The sequence below is a fragment of the Artemia franciscana genome, chromosome 4 (genome assembly GCF_032884065.1).
Source record: "Artemia franciscana chromosome 4, ASM3288406v1, whole genome shotgun sequence".
Taxonomy (NCBI): Eukaryota; Metazoa; Arthropoda; class Branchiopoda; order Anostraca; family Artemiidae; genus Artemia; species Artemia franciscana.
In genome coordinates, this window is record NC_088866.1 from 22,091,895 (window position 1) to 22,108,009 (window position 16,115).

Sequence of the window (16,115 nt, forward strand, 5' to 3'; positions counted from 1 at the left end):
GCTTTAATTTTAAAAAATTCGTATTTGTATCGTTTGAATGTGTAACATAAGCGATACACTTAGTGGAGCTGCAATTTTCGACATGGTTTTTCATTTCTAAGTCGCAATTACATACCCCCAGTTCCAACTTCTTCTTTATATAGGGTTGTAAAGTGATCTGCGTAATTACGATAATGACTAGAAAATGGTCTTGGTTTTAATATTGTCAGTTCTGTTAGGCAGTAATGATAGTGATCCAAGTGTGATTAAAAAAAATAGTCTACATGGAATTGACGAGGATACCCCTTGTAAATATACTTTGCTTCTAGTGAACCCGCCGAGAGAAGAGACTCTGACAGCCCAGGTATTAATATCACAATGAAATCAAAGAAAGAGGAGAAGGTGCCTGAGCCACCATGCATACCATCTCCTCCCCCTGCTCCACAATATGGCCAGAAGATACCATCCACAGTGCATACAACAAGTAAGGATGGAAATGATGATATTCCAAGGCTAATGAGCCCATGGAAAATTGGGGATAGAATTCAGGTTTTACCCATTGGTCCAGAAAATAAATTCTTTCCAAGGGAATTATCTCCCTCCAGAAAGACAACAAGTCCAAGAAAGAATAAGGTAGATATTTTACAATTTTATAAAGGAAGTTTTTACTTATTTTGATCTTAATTTATTGTTCCTGGTATCTTGAGGCCTTGAACTTCTTTTTTTTCTTTTTTTTGCTTTGTTACGACACCTTAGAAGTTCAATTTTCTTCAGAGACCGGAAGAAACAATATTTTTTTTTGTCAGTCACTGTTTCAACTATTTTCAGAAAAAAAGAGCAAAATAAAAATTTTTCTGAAGAACATTAGGGTTTACTGTCATTAAAACTAAAAATGTAGAATTTATACAAATTATGCAAAAATAGTGTAACTAAAAAAACTTATATATTTTTCTAATATCTGCTTATCCATTGTAGCCATGAGTATATAGTTAGGATATTTTCTCATGGGAGACAACTGGCTAGCTATAGGTGGATATTACATGTCAAGACGAAGCTCTATTCTTGTTTTTGAGGATTTTTTTTGGGAGGGGGTACTTCTTTGTTTTATTCCAAAAAAATGATTATTGTTTTTTAAATTTCGGGAGGGGGTGCTTCTTTGTCATATTCCAAAAAAATTATTATTTTTAACATTTGTAAAAGACATGTAAAAACGAAGCTCTATTCTTTCTTTTGAGGATTTTTTTGGGAGGAGGTACTTCTTTGTCGTATTCCAAAAAAATCTATATTATATTTAAAATTTGTAAAAGATATGTCAAAACGAAGTTCTATTTTTGCTTTTGGAGATTTTTCGGGAAGGGGTACTTCTTTTTCATATTCCATAAAAATGATTATTATTTTTAAAATTTGTAAAAGACATGTCAAAACGAAGCTGTATTCTTGCTTTTCAGGATTTTTTTGGGAGGAGATACTTCTTTCTCGTATTCCAAAAAAATGACTATTATTTTTAAAACTTGTCAAAGAGTTTGTCGTACACATACTTTTGAAAAATATTAGAGTGTTTCTATTCTACCTTTGGTGTGAGTAATTATGCGTTTAGATCGAGGCGCATTAAATTCATGTGCTCATAGCCTTCTTTGCCTCTAAGGTAAACGCTGTGGACTCTTTCTCAAAATATCGTATTGAAGTTTATATTATAGACAGCGTTTCCTCTTCTGCCGATTTCCCAATTCATCGCCCAACAAAAAAAGAGAGATTTCGAAAATATTTTCGTAAGAAAATCGGCACACAGCACTCAGGCTAAGAGCTACCTGCTGTTTTTCTACCGAAAATCCCCAAGGTTTTACAGATTGTCAGAAAAGAAAAGTGGAAGCACTGATTATATATAAAACAGACAGTTAGCATTAACATATAGTTTTGATAATTAGTGTTGTATTGAAACAAGATTACTTTAGAGGGTTGGAGTTAATGTAGTAAAGCTGACATCAAAGCTTGTAAATTCCAGGAATGTCTCCAACAATCCCCATCCTGTAAGTTATGAATTGAAACCACAAGTGTTTGTCTCACTCTCTAAGGATGATAAATGAAATTGGTCAAAAAAATCAAAATTATGCCTACAAAGTCAGTTAAATTTTACAGTATCTACTAGATCATACAAGAATAAGCAGAATGTAAAGGAGGTAGGGAAAACGACCAGAGTAAGAATTAAGGTGGTGAAGTATAGGCCAAAGATAAAATTAGTGAAGATTTGGAAAATGCAGCCAGACTGTAAAAATTGTCCAAAACTATACTGGTATGTTAAGAAATTGAGAGGGAGTAGCAAACCCAGATTTATCCCAGTTAAATATAGAACAGTTAGTAATAAGAGAAGTATTGGAGAGAGATGAGCGGGGCCTGAGATCTGTCGACTCCGTCTTTTCTTTTACCTTTATAATGTCAATTTATTTTATTGTTTAAGACTTAGCCAATAATTTAAGTCAATAATCTTTATGCTTGATGAAAACTAGAATAGAGAACATTTGTTTCACTTAGTTTTGGGTTCAAAAATAATAAAATATCCTTCTGTGCCAACAGAGGCGCTTAGAATATCCGAGAAGAGTCGACAGTTATCTCTCATGGCTTCGGTAACGCAGACATTCTCCCACTTGGGTACAAATGTGGTATTGAGACATGTAAGGTCAGCTCGGTACCTGTTCTGTTCGGTGTAGTTTCTGGCCAAATCATGTGCCCGAGGTTGATCATTTTGGTTATCAGTAGTTGAGACGCTTTTGTTAGTTTTTGTCAGAACGAAAGCTTATAAAATCAGTTTCTTGTCAGTTTTCATCAGAACGGAAATTTATAAAATCAGCTTTTTGTTAGTTTTCGTCAGAACGAAAACTTATAAAATCAGTTTCTTGTCAGTTTTCATCAGAACGGAAATTTATAAAATATGTTTTTCTTCAGTTTTCGTCAGGACGAAAGTTTATAAAATCAGTTTTCTCTCAGGTATCGTCAGGACGAAAGCTAATAGAATCAGTTTTTTGTCAGTTTTTGTCAGAAAGAAACTTTATGTAGTCAGTTTTTTATGAATTTTAAATTATGGAAGAAAATTTATGAAATCAGGATTCTGATTGCCAATGGGACAGGATTTAATGATCTAGATCCTCAGTCGAGTGGCATACGAGAATGTGCAATCTGGCAGACTGTGAATTTACATTCTTGACATCAAAATAATTTAATTATACTATTTTGTCAATATCTTAGGCTGATTAATCTCTTATTGTTAATTTTTCTTCTTTTCTTATTGCAAAAATCCTGTTTTGCATAGGCCTATTTTTAAAACGTTATGATTTCTTCAATTAAAGAAAATCGAGTATACTCTTATATTCAAGTGGTAGATAATCAGATATGGAGTCACCTTCACATGTTGGAACTCGAAAGTAAAGAAGGGGGGCGGGGTAACATTTTCTTTGCTAGAAACAGTTTGTGTTTTCAATTATTGGCAGCAATTGCGCTTTTTATGCAATTATGTATATTTCAGATCGTAGAATAAATTTGGTCGGTTGGGTGTGTATGTGGGTCTATAGTTGCTCTTTGTTTTTCACATTATTCATAAATTAATTCGACGGTATTATTTATTATCTGCTTGAAATTTATAAACCCTTGTCACTGATTTAAAACTTGCGCAAAACTGTATGCTTTGATTTCTTTTTTCTTATACTGCAAGTAAATAATGACATCGCATATATTTGAATTGATTTGTATCTGGGGGAGGGGGAAGTAGGTTTATGCGTATTGAAAGAAACATAAAGTACAGTCCTTAATTCTTATACTACCTAATCAATTTGCGTTAATTCCACTTATCTAAGTTCACACCTAGTACCCTCTTGTATATAAACAGAATTGTTTATTTGCGTTTACATTGAATAGACAGCTGCACTTGAAATTTTGTAGAAATATCGTTCAAAGTAGAGCTATTTTCTTTTTGAAGCGCTATTTACAAGTTTTAGTGTTTAAATATCCCAAAAACTGCGAGTTCTTCTAGCTTGGAACTATTGAATCAATTTCTTGCTTGCATTCTGTATATTAAAAGTTATTTTTGTTCTAGACTCCCCAAAAAAATCCTGTTGTAAACATCATTCCTCCAACACCAAGCACTCAAGTTTCAGCTCCGTTCAGTGGGAGTGCGGTCAAACGCTCTCATTCGTTCAATGTTATGCCTCGTGGTCAAAACAGCCAATGGAAAAAGGAAGATCTTATCAAGTATCCACCACCTGTTCCCTCAAAATCTTATAGGAACCGAAATTCGTTCAAATTTGACTCAAGACCAGCAGAACGGTATCAGAGCATGACTCATTTAAGGTATCTCCTTCTATTTTTTTTTTTAAATAGTAATGATATCATTACTAAATATAAAAAATTCTGTTTTGCATAGGCCTATTTTGCCTATTACTTTCTCAATTTTTTATAATAGTAATATTGTCATTATCAAATATAAAAAAATTCTTTTTTGCATAGGCCTATTTTGCCCATTACCTTCTCTATCTTTTTTTAATTGTAATAATGTCATTCATGGGGCTATTTGAAACCAATTGTGTAAATGAATACAAAATAAATATTTTGGAAACGACACTAAAAGCATGTTTAGTACTTATAGTACTTGGCCATTGAGGAGATAAACTTACTATGTCATATAAACTACATATCCTAGTAATATAGAGTAGAAATTAGGAGTTCTTTATGTTGCTGTTAAGGCTTTAAGGGACTCCAAATATAGGCAGATCTGACACGTTTTTAGAAGTTTTATTTTTGGGACAGGAAGAAGAAGGGGGAAGATAGTAAAAATTGAAAATTAATATGTGAGTTATACAAGAATGCAAAAAAAGTGGGAGAGTTTGTACATTTAGACTTTCTAGAAAGAAAAGACTGGCCTGAAAATACTCCTCCATAAGCAGGGGCTTAAGGGGATTTATTCTTCCTTTCCCCTGACTTCGACCTAGCCAGGCATAAGTCACCATCTTTCGGGTCCCATCATGTGTGCTCTAGGTGTGTCGCTTCGGTAACGGGATCATGACGCCCCTGGGATGCGCCTTCTCCTGAAACTCCCTCCGTAGCAGAAAAATTTATGAAAAATGCAAGCCTTTACTTGTATTGTATTAGTTGACCAAATCTAACATACATTTAAAGACTGTTTTGCGAAAGTTCGCAAAATATCAAATGTCAATAAAAGTAAATAAAAAACGAAGTCATTTCCAGGTATGAGATATTTTTCATTTTCTAGTGTTATAGTTCTTATTCGATTTTTTCGAGAATAAAATTTTTTAAAGCATAAGAACCGGTTTGTATGTACAAATCTCTTATAAATTATATTCATGATTTGCTAGTTGCTAATTTTTTTTAGTCTATGTGACTGTACTCATGTAATTTACGCTGTGCAAAACATGGGCTGATTAATTCGCTGTTAGAAAAAAAAGGAATAAAATGCTGTAGTTGTTGTTTGAATGTTATAATATCCCTCTGAAAAAAAAAATTAATAATCATAATGATTAAGGTTAATTTTATTAAGTGAATATTTTTTTCAATCGAAGTTAACATTAAGATATAGAATAAATGAACAACATCCCCTTTAAACATTTTTATATACAGTCTTTCTTAAGATAAGTCTTTATTAAGTATTATATGTCTTATTACGTCTTGTTTCTAAGGCGGGGGGGGGGGGATAGCTTCGAGAAAATCCTAAGAAATATATCTATTATACGGAAAAATTGAAAAATATAGGAAATCATAAAAATATGGATATTTTAGGGAAGGTGACTGGAATGACAGGGAGGGTCCTATGTGTACGTGGCTGGCTAAAAATAACTGCTGCAATATTGAAGCTTCCTCATGGAAGAACATATCAGGAAGAACATAAAGCAAAAGCTGTCGTAAGCGCTGGTTTATACTCATTTCCGTTTTTAAATGAATTCCTATCATCTCTAGGGATAAGTTCAGCCCTGAAAGACGTGTCGAAACAAGCATCCGATTCCCTAGTGAGCAGCAGCTGAACTCATCAAGTAATTTTATGGAGAGAAGCAAAACTGAAACGGATCTCTATGCGACACCTGTTAAAACCCAAAGGACGAAAGCCACGAGGATTAACTCTTCGTCTACAGGTCGTGAGCCACTAAAATCTGATTCTGACTCTACTCCTAGTCAACAAAGGTATACGACTTTTACCATTAAAAATCTCATTATAACTATCATTATTGTTGTTAGTGTTTTAGTGATTAACGCTTTTTTAAATTGTTTTCTTTTCATTTCTTTGTTGCTTTTCTGATGTTTTTACATATTTACATAAAAGGTGTTATTGTTATTAACATTGTATTTTTGTCCGTTTTATTATTGTGCTAGTTAACATTAATTTTGTTATTTTTTGTAATTCAGTCTTTTGGGCGTGTGAGGGTGAACTAAATCCATAAAATTAGTTCTTTAGTCGCACCGAACTCTTGGTTTAATAAATGATGGATGTAGCTCTTAAAAGGCTTAGCAGACATCAGATTAATGCAGTTACACAAAATGTTCATAGATGACGTTCCATTTGGTAGCGTATATTCTCTGCTTACAAAATTGATCGAAGATTGGATGGTGCGGTAATTAAGATAGATGGAAAAATTACTTCACATTCCGTTTGTCCGGCTCTCCATCCTATTGTCTTTTAGCGACACAAATGGATAAAACGGCAAATCTATTCATATGTATTTTCGCCTTGTAGATAAAGTTTTCATACCAAATCAACTGGTTCAGGCATTTGTCTTTTTTCCGAAATGGAGTTTTATACACACATAGTGTTTTACGCACCTTTTCTCGCTCGATTAATTCCAAAAATGTTATTTTTGTTTATGCTAGACGCTTTGAATTAGCCCAGGTTTTTGCAGCAAATTTCATTGGTTTTTAAAGGCCAGAGGGTGAGAAAGAAAATGTTGGAAAATCTCTAAGTATATTTTTTTTTTATTTCAACTGAATGCCCAATATTTTCCAGGATACGTCGGATTAGTCCAGACTTTGAATATGAACAAGTCTATAAATCGCCTATTGGAATGAGAGAGATAAAACCAAAATATGCATACACTGACCCTGATGCTGTCAAGCCAATGGAGGAGCCACAGTCCACACCGAGACGCCGCTCTCCACCAACTTACAAGGAAAAAGATGAACGAAGAACGCCATCTAACCAAACCATAAAGGTGCCGCCTCGCCCAGCACCACCAAGAATTATAGCTAAAGTTACAGTATGTATTCCTGATCTTAAGGTTAGGAGAGAGAAAACATTATCAGTAAATTGTCTAGTAAAATTATTTCAATCGTTCTCTGAAAATTGGACCTTAAGTTTGAACCCTCCTGCAGTGAATTTACTCTGGATAGAAGAAATTTCCCCTAATCAAGAAATTGTTTATTAAGAAAAATCTTTCCTTTATTAAGAAAAAATATTTTTACCCACAGATAAGTTGAAGCCGCGGAAAAAAGCGAAAATACAAAAAGTAAAATTTAATTTGATATTCAACAGCAATTTTGCTGTTCAAAGACCCAGGTTCACTCTCATTTGAATGAATTTCCCAAAACAGAACTGGGTGGTACTAAAGCGGACAAAAAAAAGAAAGATATATTGCGTAAAGGAAGCCTGATAAACAAAAATATCTATTCAAATACATAGGTTCTTGCTCATTTGTATGAGATTCTTAAAACTGAACTGGGGTGGTTCGAAAACATACAGTTAAAGTAAAAATGTATTGTGTAAAGAAAGTCTGAAAAAAAATGTGTTCAAATACGTAGGTTCTTGCTCATTTGTGTGAAATTCGTAAAACCGCACTGGATTGGTGCGAAAACGGACAAAAAAGAGGAAGAATTGTTGTTTAAAGAAAGCCTGATAATAAAAAGTATCTATTCAAATATGTCGGTTCTTACTCATTTGTATTAAATTCCTAAAAACTGGGTTGGTGTGAAAACAGACAAAAAAAAGTACAAGATGTGTTGTGTGAAGAAAGCCTGATAAACAAATGCGTAGATTCATACTCATTTGTATGAAATTCCTAATACCAAACTGAGGTGTTGCTAAAACACACAAGAAACAGTAAAGATGAATTGTGTAAAGAAAACCTGATAAACAAAAGTATCTAATCAAATATGTCGGCTCTTACTCATTTGTATCAAATTCTCAAAAACTGGGGTGGTGCGAAAACAGACAAAAAAAAGTATAAGATATATTGTGTTATGAAAGCCTGATAAAAAAAAACTATCTATTCAAATACGTAGGTTCCTGCTCGTTTTTGTGAAATTCCTAAAACCAAACTGGGGTACATATCAATTAGTCACAAAAAGGCCGTTCTAGCCTGTAATAGCGACTACATTTATGTTACTTTAATCATCAATAATACTAACTCATTAAATGCAAAAAAAAGTGTATGTATAAACATATACACACATACACACACACATACACATATAATAACACATATACACATACATACAAATATACATACACAACTCCAAATAATTACTCAGATTTGGAAAATTCTGGATAGCCCACTCTCATTCAATACGCTTCCCTTCACCATCCTGATCATTTATCATTCAAAAAATGCATTTTTAACCGGTGCTTAAGCTGTGGGAGAGTCTCTGACTCCCTTATATACTCTGGGAATGAATTCCAAATTGTCGTGCCTATGTGTCTTGTCACATGCCCCGATCGCTTTGTATTCCTTACCTCATTAATCAGATCATTTCCATATCGGGTAAAATACTCATGGTAAAACGAATTATGTTTAAAATAACTTCTAAAAACTTCAGGTCCTAAATTATTCAAGCATTGAAAAACAAAAATGCCTATCTGCATATCTCTAATTTGATCTACATTTAGTAAATTCAACTTTTTGAATATACTTAACGTACTATCGGTTCCTCGGTCATAATTTCCAATAATGCGAACAGCTTTATTTTGCTGTACCTGTTCTCTTTTATAATTTGTGTAAAAATCATTTGCCCATATCATACATCCATAATTAATATAAGACGATACCGAATGGTACAATGAAAGCATTACTTTATTTGAAAAAAAAAATTTAAGTTTACGCAGCATCCCAACACCTCTTGAAACTTTCCATGAAATCACATCACTATGTTTTTTCCTGCTGAGTTTATTGTCCACTATAAATCCCAGATATCGAGTTTCTTGAACATCTGCTAGAGTAGTTCCATTATATATAATAGCTCCTGGAGAAGTGGTAGGCGCTGTTCGTATTCTAGTGAATGTCATAAAATTTGTTTTGGTTGTATTTATTGCAAGCCGACTTAGACAGACGAATGTATGCAGTCCTTTTAATGCTTCATTAGCATTATCAGTAAGTTCATTGAGAGTCTTTCCTGTAACTGTAAGTGCAGTATCGTCTGCAAATGAAGTAATTTTGGCTCTTGGTATGTAAAACCGCATACTATCACAATATATATGGTGTAATAGCGGACCCAAGACTGAACCCCGTGGAACTCCACAAGTAATTGAATAACATTTAGAAATCAAACAATCTAATATCACTCTTAAAAACCTTCCATTCAAATAAGATTCAAACCATTTAAAACATTCATCTTTATTCCTAGGCAACGTAATCTTTTCAATAAAATGCTAAAATCTACTGTATCAAAAGCTTTTTAAAAATCTATAAAAATCGACATACAAAAATTCCTTTTATCTAGTTCACTATTTACGGTATCCATCAGGTCCTCCAGAGCATGCACAGTTGAATGAGCTACCCTGAAACCAAATTGCGTCTCGGATAAAAATCCACATTTCAATAAATACTCATAAAGTCTTTTATGCATTGCTTTTTCATAAATTTCTGACAAAACTGGCAAAATCGATATGGGTCTCCAGTTTGAGATGTCGGTAAGTGATCCTGCTTTTGACAGCGGGACAACTTTTGCTAGCTTCAATGGATCAGGAAATTGTCCTTCTTTAAAAGATAGATTTATCAGATAGACTGATATGGGTACTACTGTGGGTAGTATGGATTTCAAAGCCGGTAGATTTAGTCCATCTATTCCTGCTCTGTTCGGCTTAACTGATGCTGCAATTTTATTTACCTAATCTGTTGTACACGATTCAATATTCATTTGGTGCTCATCACCTTGGTTGTCTTCGAACTCCATTGTTGATGGTCGGTCGCTAGGAATTTTGCTTTGGATCATTTTTCCGATATTCGAAAAATGGTCTGCGAACAGTTCAGCTACTTCAACTGGGTATCAGCAATCCTATCATTCGCTTGAATAGCTATAATTTGTTTTTTCTTCGTTCCTTTTATGACTTCATTTATAGCTTTCCAAGTCTTCTTCGGATCATTTTTGTTTTCTTCAAAATAAGCTGCATAATAATTTTTCATATTTTGCCTCCTTAGAGAGTTTGTTTTATTTCTATATTCTATGAACTGAGCGCGATTATCATCATTTGGCTGACTTGAATAATGCTTAAACAGATAATTTCTATGCTGTATCATATATAAAAGTTCCTCATCAACCCATGGTTTCCTAATAGAATTTTTTTCAGTTTTACAGTTTTCACAGGGCATGTCCTGTCATAAATTTGGTTTGAAGTGACGTAAAAATTTTCGAAAGCTTTAGACGGGTCTTTTTCCTCAAGTAGAGTTTCCCATGATATTACTTTCATTTCCTCAGCAAACTTTTTCAAATTATTTGCTTTCAAATCTCTAAAGCTCATTTGCTGACCTTTAAATCTCTGTCTAGTAGTCACTTTCAAACACGCTAATATTGGGAGGTGATCCGATGCAGGGGTTAGTATAACATCCGCATGTGTTGTTCGTATTCTTTCCCCAGTGACGAATAAATAAATCAATAAATGTTGCGCTGTGCGTAATAAGTCTTGTTGGAATAGTCGTTACAGGATACAGATTATAAGACAGCACAAGGTTTAAAAAATCTAAATTAAAACCTATTAAATTCTCCAAATCATAATTAAAATCTCCCATACAAATATATTCAAGTCTTGAACTACTCACTATGCCCATTAAAGATTCAAAACCATGCTTAAAATCTTCAAAAAAATGCAATCGGAGGTTTATAAATCAGAATAAATAAAATTTTTCTTCCAATAACATCCATTTCTAACGATAAGCTTTCAAACTTACTTTCAATCCAAATTTCCATATCATCACGAATTTTATACTTGTCTGACTCTAAAAAAGTCAGGCCTCCTCTACCTAATACTGAGCAACTTCTTGATTCAAGATGATAACCCAGAAAATCGTAAGACGAGAGCGGACTATCCTTACCAAGAAATATTTCACATAGGCCTAATAACTGGATTCTTTTTTGAGAAATAAGAAAATCAACTATTTCATGATAGGAAGATGTAACACGAGAATTCCAGCTGCACACAAAAATAATCATCATTTGGAGTAGTGATTCCTAAGCTATCAATGTATCTATTCGGTTTCGCTGGTTTAAAACTAGTTTCTGAATTTTCTGACGCTATATCACACAATTAAAGTTCATCAATATCAAATGGCTCACTTTGTGTGAGCCACACTTTGTGTGATTCTTGCTCATTTGTGTGCAATTTCCAAAACCAAGCTGGGTTGGTGCTAAAACAGACAAATAAAGTAAAGACTTATTGTGTAAAGAAAGCCTGATAAACAAAATATCTATTGCAATTACGTAGCTTCTTGCTCATTTGTATGAAATTCCTAAAACCGACCTGGGGTGGGGCTAAATAGACAAAAATAGTAAAGCTGTAAAGAAAGCCTGATAAACAAAAATATCTATTCAAATACGTAGGTTCTTACTCATTTGTGTAAAATTTCCAAAACTAAACTGGGGTGGTGCTAAAACAGACAAAAAAAAAGTTAATTATGTAATGAAAGCCTGATAAACAAAATATCTTTTCAAATACCTCCTGGGTAGTCTCCTACTTGTAGTTTTTATTGGAACATCATAGAGGATTTGGACCATTTAGATAAGATCCAGGTGTTCTGTCATCCTGTCATTTTTATTTGTGAGCAATTTCTATTTTTATAATTATTTATTTGTTACGTGTCAAAATTAAAAAAGGGTAATTAAACAAGGTATAGTTAAAAGGATAAATCCAAAATTGGACAAAAGACAAAAACCCCTCTAGTTCAGGGGTAATCACTATTTAGTACAACAGTCATAAATTTAGCTACTGGTTCACCGGCTTGTATAGAGTCTGTAATATGGCACTGATTGGCGCGCTATTTCTGTGCCTCTAGAGTGACTAAAAAAGAACTTCAAATATTTTTAGGATGAGCCTCATATGGGCTGTCTTGAGTACTTTCCGAAGAGAGCCAGTATGAGTAGATGAGGGGCTATAGAGTAGTTGCATAGCCGAGTAAACAAAAAAGGCTTTGAACTTGTGTTTGAAACGAATGATCCGTATGACTTCCGAAAACGGGAGCAGACGTGAGGGATCCAAGCCGACCCTCCGCCCTTCAACGTGGATGTATCACGCAGGTGCAGGCACAAGAAATACTCGCAGGGTTTAGTCAGGATATTACCGTTGTTGATAGGGAGCCTGCTTCGTAGTTTTTTTTTAAAGCTGTTGAAGAGGAGGAGATGAGTTAGAAAAGGGCTTAAGCTCCAAAAAGAATAATTTTGTGTTTTTAATTTCGACACAGAAGTACAATTTCCCTGAAAGATATACGTTAGAATCTATCGTCTCTATCAGCTGTTCGAACATTTTTTAAATGCTTGTTGTTTTTTTCAGCCGCTACCAGAAACAACGATCAAACATTCCTTTGAAGAAGAGAAGTCACCTCCTGTCCGGCCAATGAGAAGAAAACACAAGCAGAAAGCCGACTCTGGGACGCAGACAAATTCATTTGAAACCCAAACTTTAGATAGGAAACGCCCTTCGAAAAGTTATTACCTTGGCGAGCTCGGAAACGACTTTAAAAATGAATTCAACGACAATAGAACGATAAAAGTGGATGATAATAATAAGGTCAAATCCTCCGCCACAGCTCAAAGAAGAATTGAAGAATATAATAATAAGGTTAATGCTGCTGTTGATAGTGATTATGTCTTGAGGTCACAGACTCTTCCAAGATCACCAAAGAAACACTTTACGCCACCAGAAAGCCCGAAAGAGAAACCTATGTTTGGTGAAAGGAAGAATGATGTAAAATTTGAAGCAAGAGAAATTAAACCTCCTCCAAGAGTTTCTCGAAGTCAGAGTTTTCAGCAGAAGCAGAATAAAGTTCATCCGCAGCCCCGATTTGAACCATTCAAAGTCACATTCAATTCAAATGACGAATATCTTAAAAGCCCAGGAATAATTTCTAGTATCAGCAAGAGTCAAGTTGACTTGACAAAAGGTGATAACGAACTAGAGAGAAAATATGAGAACGCCGCACTTTACACACTCCCAAGGAAACGTGCCGAAAATAAAGAAATAAAAAATATATATTATCACACTGAAAAGCAAATTGATCTGAATGGACCAACAGCTAACCCAGCTAAGACTATAAGCAAAAGTACAGTTAACCTTTCACAACCTTTCAGAACACTAGAACACGACGGCAACTTTAAAAGGTTCTCCCTAAATCCAGAGAATTCTTACCGCCCCCAAACAGAAAGAAAGGAAAACAGCCCCCAGCCCCCTTTAAGAAGGGAAAAAACAGTTGGGGAAATTCGCTTAAGCGCAGGAGTTCAACAAAAAAAGCAGCTTTTTGAACAATCTCTTCCGAAAGATTCCTCGACTTTGCCACGCGTGGTTGGTGGTAAGATTAAACCGTCTCATCCGCTATCAAGAAGGCAGACTTTGTCGCCAACCTCTTCTACTGACGAAAAAAGACAGAAGTATTTACAGAGCTTGCTAAGGACTGCTCCAGAACTATACATGACACTTCATGGAAATGAAGAATCTGGAAATAAGGTAAGAATTTAGGCTTGAACTGAAAATGAGTAAAATGTATGTTGCTACAAGTGTATCTCTATGATTCCTTATATTTCTTACATGATTCCTATCTTACAAAATATTTTCTTACATAATTATATATGGTTATTGTGTGATTACTGTGTCTTTAAAATTATATGTCTATAAGATATTTAAAATACATGTAGTACCGGGCGCCCGGCGGCTTCGTCGCCGGGTCTCGGCATCAGGCACGCAGAAAGCTTCTATATATAGATTCTCAGTGTCACTTGTCTTTGAAACGCAAACAATTTGAGTCTTTTCTTGATGTCATGGCGTCCAAATGGACCTTAAATTTGAAGTAGTGCCTTTGTGAAATTATATTTTTTTATTGGACTTTCAACTTTTGTGTCGGCTTGTCTTTTGTCATTATGAAAGACATATCGCCGAACCTTTGTTTCTTTTAATTGTTCAGGTGATGGGACAAAACCTTCTGTTTTTGCCTTGGTTTGTCTTTTGTCATTATGAAAGACATATCGCCGAACCCTTGTTTCTTTTAATTGTTCAGGTGGTGGGACAAAACTTCTTTTTCTTCCAACGATTTATCTAGTCCAGGTTTTTGATTGTCACGGTATAATAGGCACTGATAACCTTATCCATGTCGAAATGTCATGGATAAGGTTACAAAACACATGGTTTTGTAGTTTTTGCCTTTTTTTAGTTTTTTTAGTTTTTTAGCTTTTTTATTAGTTTTTAGTTTTTTTTGTAGTTTTTGTCTTTTTTTAGTTTTTTTAGTTTTTTAGCTTTTTTATTTTTTTTATTAGTTTTTAGTTTTTTTTGTAGTTAGTTTTTTACCTTTTTTTTTAGTTTTTTTAGTTTTTTTAGTTTTTTAGCTTTTTTATTTTTTTTATTAGTTTTTAGTTTTTTATTGTAGTTTTTGCCTTTTTTTAGTTTTTTCAGTTTTGACGTCACCTGATCCAGTTTTTTCAGGTGACGTCACCTGATCCAAATAGATTGTCAGGTTTACCGACTCTTGAACATGCAACATATAATGGTCCATGGGAAAACAATCTGTATTCAGATCTATACCTCATGATTCTAATGATTGCCCTTGAGCTTTGTTGATGGTGATTGCTAATCGACCATTCCCTGTCCCGGTGTCCCGGTCGTCATTTATATCCCCCTGTTTCCCCCGGTGTCCCCGTGTGTAGTTGTGTCCCTGTGTCCCGGTCGTCATTTATATTCCCTGTGTCCCGGTCGTCATTTGTATCCCGGTGTCCCGGTCTGTATATACATTCGTTTTTTAGTTTTGTTTTTCTCCTTTATTTTTTTCCTTTTTTTCTTTTTTAGTTTATTTAGATTTTTAGATTTTTTAGTTTTTTTATTAGTTTTTAGTTTTTTTTTCTTTTTAGTTTTTTTGTAGTTTTTACCTTCTTTTTAGTTTTGTTAGTTTTTTTTTTACTTATTTCCTGGTCGTCATTTATACTCCCCTGTGTCCCGGTGCTTTGTTGATTGCTAATCGAACATTCCTTTTGTCCTGGTCGCTTTCTCTTTGAGTGTCCGTCATTTATTTTTTTCTTTTTTACTTCTTTTAGTTTTTACCTTTTTTAGTTTTTTTTTAGTTTTTTAGATGAAAATTTTTTTTTAGTTTTTTCCTTTTTTTCTTTTTAGTTTTTTATTGGTTTTTACCTTTATTTTAGCTTATTTTTCAGTTTTTTCCTTTTTTTTAGTTTTTTTTATTTTTTATTTTTTTTTAGTTTTTTACCTTTTTTTAGTTTTTTTAGTTTTTTTAGTATTTTAGCTTTTTTACTTTTTTTATTAGTTTTTAGTTTTTTTGTAGTTTTTGCCTTTTTTAGTTTTTTCAGTTTCTTTTTTAGTTTTTTATTGGTTTTTACCTTTATTTTAGCTTATTTTTCAGTTTTTTCCTTTTTTTAGTTTTTTTATAGTTTTTAGTTTTTTTAGTTTTTTACCTTTTTTTAATTTTTTTAGTTTTTTTAGTTTTTTAGCTTTTTATTTTTTTTATTAGTTTTTAGTTTTTTTTTGTAGTTTTTGCCTTTTTTTAGTTTTTTTAGTTTTTTAGCTTTTTTATTTTTTTTATTAGTTTTTAGTTTTTTTTGTAGTTAGTTTTTTTAGTTTTTTACCTTTTTTTAGTTTTTTTAGTTTTTTTAATTTTTTAGCTTTTTTATTTTTTTTATTAGTTTTTAGTTTTTTTTTGTAGTTTTTGCCTTTTTTTAGTTTTTTTTAG

At 33.4% G+C, this 16,115-nt stretch overlaps 1 protein-coding gene across 3 annotated transcripts in view; it reads left to right on the forward strand.

Moving 5' to 3' along the window:
- LOC136026154 (uncharacterized) overlaps positions 1-16,115 on the forward strand; it is a 119,859-nt gene that overhangs the window by 83,523 nt on the left and 20,221 nt on the right. For all 3 annotated transcript variants that reach the window (XM_065702455.1, XM_065702457.1, XM_065702456.1), the window contains exons 10-14: positions 309-612; positions 4,064-4,317; positions 5,938-6,159; positions 6,977-7,226; positions 12,722-13,891. In XM_065702455.1, coding sequence (XP_065558527.1) covers positions 309-612; positions 4,064-4,317; positions 5,938-6,159; positions 6,977-7,226; positions 12,722-13,891 — 2,200 coding nt within the window. The remainder of the gene's footprint in view (positions 1-308; positions 613-4,063; positions 4,318-5,937; positions 6,160-6,976; positions 7,227-12,721; positions 13,892-16,115) is intronic.